The sequence below is a fragment of the Oryza sativa genome, chromosome 6 (assembly GCF_034140825.1).
Source record: "Oryza sativa Japonica Group chromosome 6, ASM3414082v1".
NCBI classification, from domain to species: domain Eukaryota; kingdom Viridiplantae; phylum Streptophyta; class Magnoliopsida; order Poales; family Poaceae; genus Oryza; species Oryza sativa.
In genome coordinates, this window is record NC_089040.1 from 21,106,982 (window position 1) to 21,117,425 (window position 10,444).

General features: G+C 46.2%; 2 protein-coding genes across 3 annotated transcripts; one reads left to right on the forward strand and one right to left on the reverse strand.

The window, feature by feature from the left end:
- Positions 1-986: 986 nt before the first annotated feature.
- On the forward strand, positions 987-3,499 carry LOC4341225 (cationic amino acid transporter 8, vacuolar). The gene has a single exon (XM_026025942.2). The coding sequence runs from the start codon at positions 1,348-1,350 to the stop codon at positions 3,136-3,138; it is 1,791 nt and encodes a 596-aa protein (XP_025881727.1). The 5' UTR covers positions 987-1,347; the 3' UTR covers positions 3,139-3,499.
- Positions 3,500-3,609: 110 nt separating this feature from the next.
- LOC107277115 (non-specific lipid-transfer protein 4.1) lies at positions 3,610-7,321 on the reverse strand. 2 transcript variants are annotated; one of them, XM_015786340.3, is made up of 2 exons: positions 6,785-7,321; positions 3,610-3,832 (listed from the first exon to the last, which is right to left on the reverse strand). In XM_015786340.3, the coding sequence occupies exons 1-2, from the start codon at positions 7,150-7,152 to the stop codon at positions 3,823-3,825; spliced, it is 378 nt and encodes a 125-aa protein (XP_015641826.1). In that variant the 5' UTR covers positions 7,153-7,321; the 3' UTR covers positions 3,610-3,822. The 2 variants fall into 2 exon arrangements, with proteins under 2 accessions (XP_015641826.1, XP_015641825.1); XM_015786339.3 differs by having other exon boundaries at positions 3,610-4,044.
- Between the last annotated feature and the right edge of the window lie 3,123 nt (positions 7,322-10,444).

The following is a 10,444-nucleotide window of genomic DNA, read 5'->3' on the forward strand; positions in this document are numbered from 1 at the left end:
CCGCCGCCGGCCTCTCCACTCCCTCCTCCGGCCAGATCTGGGAGGGAGGGGTGAGGGGAGCCGCCGCCACGGCCCCAGCGCGCATGTCGTCGTCACCGCAGCCCCGCGCCGTCGTCGCCGCCACCGCCCCGCGCCGTAGCCGCCGCCGCCGGCCTCCCCCCTCCCTCCTCCGGCCAGATCTGGGAGCGAGGGGGGGAGGGGAGCCGCCACCGCGGCCCCCGCGCGCGCGTCGTCGTGGCCGCGGCCCTGCGTCGTCGTCGCTGCCGCCGCCCCGCGCCTTAGCCGCCGCTGGCGGCCTCCCCCCTCTCTCCTCCGACCAGATCTGGGAGCGAGGGGGAGGGGAGCCACCGCCGCGGCCCCTGCGCACGCGTCATCGTCGCCGCGGCCCCGCGCCGTCGTCGCCGCCGCCGCCGCCGACCTCCCCCCTCCCTCCTCCGGCCAGATCTGGGAGGGAGGAGGAGGGGAGCCACCGCCACCGCCGCTCGCGCCGTCGTCTCCGCTGCCGCCCTGCGCCGCCGGACGCCGCGCGCCGCCCCGCGCTGTAGCCGCCGTGGGAGAGGCCGGCCGAGGGGAGGAGAGGGGAGGGGTGCGTTTTGAGACTTAGAAAAAATCTAAGTCTATCCAAAGTCTATTTATAGTCAAGTCTATTTTCGCAGGCGGATCTCTTAAGCGGCGCCAGCGAAAGGACCGCCTGCAAAAATAGATTTTCGCAGGTGACCGACACATTCACCTCGATTTATATTTTTGTAGGTGGTTATTTGGCTCTAAGGGTTATGTCCGCTTGCGAAAATGAGACCCGTACGTCGGGAAAAATGCTTTTTCTAGTAGTAACTGCCACCAACGCAGCCACCTCTCGATCAGGATCACGTCAAGAAAGATGAAATGAGATATGTGTACGTTAAGAAATCATATTAGGGGGTTTTCTATAAAATGAGATAGGTCTTTAGCATCAACGCAATTTACTCATTCTAGATATATTCTATGAATCAGGATAAGCGCGCTGTCTAGATTCGTAGTAGCAGTAGCCTGCACGGTGAGGATGGCATGCATCGCTTGTTGGCGGCGCGGCGCTGGCGCGTAAAGTTCGCGCGCTTCTCTGAAATTCTGTTTCGCCGGGCTGAGAAATTCTCCCCTGAATCCCGAGCTGATTCTGTTTTGCGCGTAGATAGATAAATTCGAGTTTATCCTGTGATGATTTTCTCGTATCGATCTCTCCAACCCACCCGCCCGCCGCACTATCTCCAGCTCTTCCATGGCGATGGCTTGTCGGTGGTTGGTGGTGGTTAGCTAACACGCGGCATCTTCTCCTCCGTCCATTCGTCCGTGTCAGCGTGTGTGTTGCCGGTGATGGCGACGGCGGCGGCGGCGGGAGAGGGAGGGAGTGGGCGGCGGTACTGGCGGTGGAGTAAGGCGGACTTCTTCCCGGAGCCGTCGTTCGCGAGCTGGCGGTCCTACGGCGGCGCGCTCGCGGCCACCGTGCCGCGGCTGGTTGACCGCGTGGGGAGCCGCTCGTCGGAGGCGGCGGAGGCCGGCACGCTGCGCGCCGTGAGCGAGAACCCGCTGCGGCGGTGCCTGTCGTGGCTGGACCTCGCGTTCCTCGGGTTCGGCTCCGTCGTCGGCTCCGGGGTGTTCGTGCTCACCGGCCAGGAGGCGCGCTTCGACGCCGGCCCGGCGATCCCGCTCGCGTACGCCGCGGCGGGGTTCTCCGCGCTGCTGTCGTCCTTCTGCTACGCCGAGCTCGCCACGGAGATCCCCTCCGCGGGGGGCTCGTTCTCGTACCTCCGCGTCGAGCTCGGCGACATCGCGGCGTTCCTCGCCGCCGGGAACATACTGCTGGAGGCCGTCGTCGGGGCGGCCGGGCTTGGGAGGTCGTGGACGTCGTACCTCGCCGCGCTCCTCGGCCGCGACACCGACTCGCTCCGCATCCACGTCCCGGCGCTCGCCGAGGGGTTCAATCTGCTCGACCCCATCGCCGTCGTGGTGCTCGTCAGCACCTCCGCGGTGGCCATGTCCGGGGCGCGCCTCACGTCCACGCTCAACTCGCTGGCGTCGGTGGTCGGCATCGCCATCATCGCGTTCGTGCTGGCCGCGGGGTTCTCCCACTTCGACGCCGGCAACCTCGCGCCGTCCTTCTTCCCCTTCGGCGCCGCGGGCGTGTTCCGCGCGGCGGGGGTGGTGTACTGGTCGTACACCGGGTTCGACATGGTGGCCACCATGGCGGAGGAGACCAAGAACCCCGGCCGCGACGTGCCCCTGGGGCTCATCTCGTCCATGTCCTCCATCACCGTCGTGTACTGCCTCATGTCGCTGGCGCTGGTCGGGATGCAGCGGTACACCGAGATCGACGCCAACGCCGCCTACTCGGTGGCGTTCGCCGCGGCCGGGATGAGGTGGGCGCGCTACGTGGTGGCTCTCGGCGCGCTCAAGGGGATGACGAGCGGCCTCCTCGTCGGCGCGCTGGGGCAGGCGAGGTACACGACGCAGATCGCGCGGACGCACATGATCCCGCCGTACTTCGCGCTCGTCCACCCGACGACCGGCACGCCCATCTACGCCACCGTCGCCGTCACGCTCGGCGCCGCCTGCGTCGCGCTCTTCTCCAGCCTCGACGTGCTCGCCTCCGTCTCCTCCATCAGCACGCTCTTCATCTTCGCGCTCGTCGCCGTGGCGCTCCTCGTCCGCCGCTACCACGTCGCGGGGGCGACGACGCCGGGGCAGCTGCGCACCTTCCTCGCGTTCCTCGCGCTCGTCGTGCTCTCCTCCATCGGCGTCTCGGCCTACTACAACTCCCGGTACGCGCGGCGGTGGCCAGGGTACGCGGCGTTCGGCTGCGGGTGGGCGGCGGGGGCGGCGGGGCTGGCGGCGTGCGCGGAGAAGCAGCGGGCGCCGCGGGTGTACGGCGCGCCGCTGGTGCCGTGGCTGCCGGCCATGTCCATCGCCACCAACCTCTTCCTGATGGGGTCGCTGGGCACCGCGGCGTACGCCCGCTTCGGCATCTGCACGGCCGCCATGCTCGTCTACTACGTGCTCTTCGGCGTGCACGCCACCTACGACGTCGCGCACGCGGACGACGCGGCTGCCGACAACCTCGAGCACGGCAAGATCGCGGCGGCGCCCGCGCCCACGACGCCGGCGTGACACAAGGTGAACGTGTTGATTATAGTTGATGGTTAGTCAAGGAGATGGTCACATTAGTCATTAATTAGTACGTTCTTTGAATTATCAGGATACATTTCACATTTATTAAGTGGCCGATCTAGATTTTTTTTTTCAGAGCATTAGCAAGCACAATTAGAGGGGTCGAAAATTGAAACCATTAAAATGGTGTGATCCGCCTTATCCACCCATGCATTTAGTTGGAACTCTATGAGCAGAGGTTTTTCTTTTTCCAATTACATTTAGAAATGAAATGTTTTGTATAAATTACCGTGAAATTTGTTCTGAAATCTGTATTAATATTGGCCGAAAGTCTGGATATTATAATGGTAGCTTTAGTTAATTGTGTCCTGGTCTTTTTTTTTAGCCGCCATTCTCTGAGCTGCGGTTGTTCAACCTGTTCTTTTCACCTGATGGGCGCAAAGATTATAAAGTTACTAACAAATGGATGTCATCATCATAAAAGCTCAGGCACAAATACTAAAAGGAGTACAGTAGTACAGTAATAGCACACACTAAGTACAGAGATTAGCACAAAAGGAGAAGACAAAAAAGTATAATGGCACACGGGCTGACACACAAATACACAAAGGAGAATTTATGTCTCATCTCGACGTAGTTCAAGCACACAAGACACAGTACACACTGTCTTTTAATTTGTTCTCTTCACTCAATCCTGCGGATAGAAATGAAAGCAGAGAAGAAAAAAAAAGGTTAGTGCATGCGAGATATAAAATATTTCGTCGCCGTGCAATCCAACTTTATACAGCCTGTTTTATTTGTGAACATGTTCCTCGTTTGATTAATTTATTTTAATTTCTGGGAGGCAATTGTGGTCCAGTAGACGAATTATTTGGCTGCTTGAATGCATGATTGTGTCCTTGACTCCTGCAGATTGCGCAAGTCCGTCAGTGTATTGTTATCTTCGATATGATCATCCAGATTGCGCAAGTTCATTATTGGATATTAATGTAATATTGTAATATTAAATGCAAATATTTGATTATTATAGGTTTAATGCAATATCCTATTCAAAAACAGAGAATGTAAGCTGAAGACAAGTGACGGAAGCAACCATAATTATATGCTTTTGCACTTTGTACTCCAAAAGCTAATGCTGAAAAATAGAAAGAGATGAAATACTCTTTAAATTAATCTAAAATTAAGTTCTATAATTTAAATTTAGGTGCAGAACCAAAGAACAAACAAGCAGGCTTATATGTTGGTTCTGATATGTTGCGTGCATGGCCTAATTAGGGTTTACAATATTGGTAGTTATTGTGAGCTAATCGTCGGGGTATGATAATTGATAACACCCTGGTATATCGACCAAATTATAAAAATAAAGAATAAAATTTCCGGTAAAAGTTGTTGGCATTCTTTTCTCGTCAGTTTCGCCAGGTTTAACCGCAGTAACAGTAACAGGGTTTACCGTGGGGAGGGCTAACCCATCTCCCGATAGTAAAAGGTCCCCTGGGCCTAAAAAAGGTCCCCTGGGCCTAATACTACTGAAGTGTTGACACATCGGAGAATATGATAGTATGAGATTTGTTCTGCTGCTTGGCAATGGTGGTTGTCAAGGTCAAGGCACAAAGATAAGCGCAGAGAAAAGAGAGACAGATCGCTGTGGAATGTGGAGAAATTAAGAGGATTATTTTTGAAATAATATAATAATATTTTAATGAAAAATTGTAAACATAGAGGTTGATGACTAAAATCTCTATCATATGGAAGCACCACAGTAATATTTTCCATTAATATAGTATTATTTTAAAAAAAATCGTAGAGAGGCTGGCCTTTCCTGACAATCAACTGATCAAGGCTGAACTATGTCATTTGATTGAGATCCAACCATCCACATTGCTCAACCGAGATTGTACTATCACATATATTTAGGGGCGGATAAAACCTCGAAACTCGTAACTCATATTGACTTGAACTTGTAGTTTTAATGAGTCGAGTCGAGCTAGGGCTTCATCTTTTCGCTTATGTTTATACTTATCAGCTAAAATTTGTTTTTTTTTCAACCATATGTTTAGAGCTGATTTTGAGGTTTTTTTCATTGAAGTTTATTTTTTAGCCTTTGCATTTAGATCGTTAAGAACACGTATATAAAAGTTTTATTCACAAACTACTTTTATATGTCTTTTGGTTTATTACACAAATAAGCGAAATGATGGGGCCGCTAATCTTTAGCTCGCGAGCTTAACAAGCTAGCATGTTATCTACTCCGTACTCGTTTAGCTTGTTAGTATAAGATATAACCATATCTATATATACTTAGTGCTACTTAACTAATATTTAGTATTTTAATTTACATTAAAACATTCGTGTTTAGTGAGTTTTTTTATTAGTTAGTATTGTTTTTTATTATGTTAATATATAATAAAATAGTAAATTTGAAATTATTAATATAATACAAATGAAACAAGCCTAACGAATTTAACGAGCCAGCGCACAAGCCGAGCCTAATTGTAGCTCTTTAACTCGTTAACGTTAAAGATCCACCTCTACGCACAATGTATAGATGGCCATGAGTCTCGTTCGGCACGACCCGACCCAGACACTGGCTAGGCACAGCCCAAGGCGATCGAGCTAACACGGCACGGTTGGCACTTCGAGCCATGCCGTGCCGGCCCACAGGCTGCACCTTAGGCCCAGGCACGGCTCACCAGTAGTCGGCCCATGCTGTACTGGCCCGAAGGCACGGGTAGCCCGGAGAAGTATCTAGTGCAATCACCTAATCGGTGCAACCATACAACTCTCATCTTACACCGTTGGATCGAGAAATAGACACCTGAGATTCGTCCACGTCAACATGAGTTAAAATTTAACTCCCAGTAAATTTTAGGGTTGGTTTGGTTTGTGGCCTAAATTGGCCTTACCAAATTTTATCAATGTCAAATTTTGGCAACTTTTAGCATGGCTAATTTTGGCAAAGGTAAAATTGTGTTTGGATTGAAGCCAAAATAGCCTAAATTAACTGTTGAAATGGCCTATTTTCTTAGGCATGCCAAAATTTGGCTCCAAACCAAATAGACAATAAACACTATTGAAATTGACAAATATTGGTAAGGCCAATATATGCCTCAAACCAAACCAGCCCTTAACTCATGAGGGAATCTGTGAGTTAAATTTTAACTCATGGTGACATGGATGAATCTCGGGCGTCCATTTCTCGATCCAACAGTGTAAGATGAAAGTTGCATGATTGCACCGGATACTTCCCCCGGGTGGCCCATTGTGCCTTCTTTAAAATAAGTCTATTTCCCCTCCCTCTTTAAAATAGCTAAAATAAGTCTATTTTATATCCCTACTTTTTACGTCGTGCCATATAATATGTCTATTTTTCCTCTCTATTCTTTGTGACCTGCCTTACATATGGTTGAGAATAAGTATGTTTCGCATCCCTGAACTTTGGGCCGGGTTGTGTTGGCCCAGCGTGTTGAGGTAGCAGCCCAGGCACAGCATGATTGTTGGGCCGGGCCGGCACAGGCATGACCCGAGTCAAGCCGTGCCATGCCTGAGCCGGGTCAAATCACCGGCCATCGGGCCTCGGGCCATATGGCCATCTATAGCACAATGCATGGCGTGTCACTGGATTACTGCTACTGCAAAGTGTACTTACTGGGAGCAGTCGACGTCCGGCGAGAAGGTGTAGGGCAGGGAGAGGCCGCAGTCCGCCGGCAGGTCCCTCGCCGGCGCGGCCTCGACGGCGGTGAACTGGCCGGAGACGGCCGACTTGAGGCACTCGCACGCCGCCTGCCGGTCCTCCGTGGTGGCCGCGGCGGCCACCAGGCCGGACAGGCCGTCGCAGCACTCGCCGGAGGGGTGGTCGTCGTCTCCCTGCAGGAACCCCAGGCACGGCGTCACGTCGGCGACCACGTCGGAGCACGACACGGAGACGTCGTCGGCCGCCTCCAGCTGCCGGAGCGACAGCAGCAGCGCGAACACGACGACGGCGGCGACGGCGAGGCGGCTCGCGTTCTTGCCCATGGTTTGGCTTAGTGACTGATTAATTAGCTGTTTCTTTCTTTCTTAATCACTGTGTTAATCGATGCTATTGTTGTACTGAACTAATGATTTCTGTACAGGGTATTTATAGGTACAAAAGAAGAGATATATGGATGTTCACAGTTTCATATTAGAGCATTGTTTGTTCTTTATTTGATCATCATTGTCTTAGTTATCTTGCTTCCATTAAAAAAAACAACTTTTCTAGGTTAGATTGGTTACACATGTATCAAGTTCTAGAAAAGATAGTATGATTGGTACAGTAGGTAAGCTAATATAAGAAGACATCAAGTTCTGAAGATATATACAACTGCAAGGAGGTTTGAGATGCTCACAAGTTCTCCTGTTCTAGATCACGAACCAAACAGAGATTTTTCCAGCCAGAAAGGCAATCGATCGCGATGAATGTTTTACCTATCTATATGACAGAATCAGATACATTTTACCCACCAGCTCGCGTGATTAGAGCTTTTCCAGGTATAATGTATTCAGAAACCCCGGCCAAGTTTGCGCTTCACACGTTTCCGTATCTACTTCAACAACCCTGAATATGATGTAAAAAAACGCTTGCAAACTAGTACTGACGAAAATTGTGCAGAGTACTGATTTTCTTTTTTTTTTTTTGATCTAGGTCATGAAGTCCCCCATTTCTCTTACTAGAAATGAGCAAACACGCTATAGAAGTCTGGTACAAAGCAGTTTAAAACTGAACACAAAAACAAAAAGCGAATTGAAGTTACTAACAGCGGGGCCTGTGCCCAGAATTGACCCTTCAACAGAAACTACTCTCAACACAGATTAGATCAAGCCAGCATACATCAACAAACTTTTATGCGGAGGAGAACACGAAAACCCCTGAAGCCCCACTTCTCCAAATGACCAGTATCTCCATCAGCCTTCAATCCTCCTGATGCCAGCCCTCTATCCGAATCTTAAACTGCAGATTTCTTTGGGCTTGCTTCCGGCTTCTGCATAACAGCCCAGGGTTCAACCCAATGGCATTGCCAAAAAAACCAAATCAGTGGGGTTATTTGGGTTTTTTTTTTCTCAAAACAAGCTCTATCCCTAGTTTTCCAAATGGCCAAATAATTGCAGCCATCTATCTATCTATCTATCTATCTATCTATTATATTCTATTATATTATTAAAACAGTTTTGAAAGAAGACACCATGTTCGCTGTGGGGGCTAGAAATTCCCACATTAATCAGAGAAAAAGAAAAGGAGAGTCCAAATAGAAATACAATCTAAAAATAGCTAAAATTCGGAATTAAAAATAAGCAATATTGAAAGAAGAGTCCATATAGAAAACCAATACGAGATTAATAAAAATTCAAAATAGCTGAAATTCGGAATTAAAAATAAGCAATATTGAAAAAAGAATCCATATAGAAACCCAATATGAGATTAATCAAAATTCAGAATAAAAATAAAATAAAATCTGAAATTAGAAAAAAAAGAGTCCAAGAAGAAATACAATTTAAAAATAACTTAAATTCGGAATTAAAAATAAGCAATATTGAAATAAGAGTCCATATAAGAACCTAATACAAGATTAATCAAAGTTCAGAATACAAATAAAATAAAATCCGAAATTAGAAAAAAAAGAAGAGTCCAAGTAGGAATACAATTTAAAAATAACTAAAATTCGGAATTAAAAATAAGGAATATTGAAAGAAGAGTCCATGTACGAACACAATACGAGATTAATTAAAATTCAGAATAAAAATAAAATAAAATCTGAAATTAAAAAATAATAAAAGAAGAGTTCACGTAGGAATACAATTTGAAAAGAACTAAAATTCGAAATTAAAAATAAGCAATATTAAAAGAAGAGTCCATATAAGAACCCAATACGAGATTAAACAAAATTCGGAATAAAAATAAAATAAAACCAGAAATTAGAAAAAAAAGAAGAGTCCAACTAGGAATACAATTTAAAAATATCTGAAATTAGGAATTAAAATAAGAAATGTTTAAATAAAAGTCCATATAAGAACCTAATACGAGATAATAAACTCTAAAAACTATAAGGCCTAATTTTTAAAGTTCTAAAGAGGATGAATAGAAGTAGTGGTAGATCGAGTAACCATATAAAAAAGGTGTCAAAGGAGTGAGGGGTAGTGACTGGCGTGGATTTTAAAAACTATAAAATAATTAGAATCATGGGAATGATAATTTTAAATAAAATCATGTATAATAAATAAATAATTTTAAATTAATGCTAGCCGCGCAATTGCGCTGGCCGCCCAACTAGTTCCTATCACAAGAAGGTTTTTTTGTGTGTTTACAAGATTGTTAAGCCAATGTCCAAACAGATCTTGATTATTCAGCATAGGTTTCCAACTAAGGGCACAAGTTACTATATTCCACAGAAGTCTGGCCATGGGCATTGTACATTTTCATCTTTTCACAAAATTGACATTTTCTATCCCCTTTTCTTCAACCTCTTATGTATAAGTTATCTTTTGTGAGTGCCTTGTTTTTAACAAACAACCAAATGAAAACTTTGATCTTCAGAGAAATTTTAAATTTCCAGATTTTTTTTTCTGCCGAAAGTTCACTTGTTGCATTTTAAGAGCTTTATACAAAGACTTCACAGTGAATCTTCCTTCTTTTGTCAAATTCCACCGAAGTTTATTTTTACAGTCTTCTTGTAGATTTAGATCATCCTAATTACTCTTTATTTTATTCCAGTCTCTAAGTTATATATATGAGATAATCCATTCTATGCCCCTGAGTTTACTCTAGTTTAATGATTTGCCATCGACTGTCTTTCTCTATAATATGCCAACTTTGTCAATTTTTTCTACAATATGCCATCGGGATGGATATTTTTCAAAAAATACCTAAAATTCCCTTCAAGCCATACAAGGATTGCCAATTGATTGGCTCATTATAAGTTTTGAAAAAAAATATGAAAGTTTTAGTGTAGCCTTCTTATATGATATAAAGTTTCTATATATATTTTAAGATTTTTTTTTTCAAAAATATTTTTTGAAAAACTATTTTTATGTGGTATATGAAAGATGAATCACACACACAAAACATAGCTATATTAGAAAAATAATTTTATGTAGCATATGAAAGATTATTTACATAAACGAACTCGACGCTAGAGCATATGAAACATAAATTATATTTTCAAAAAAATTAATACATGCATATTGAAAATATTAAAATCCACACACTTCATATTATGTGTGGGGGCTATGTAAAATTTTTTATATTTTTACAATGCTTCTAGTAGGTAGATTAGTTGTCAACCCTCTATGG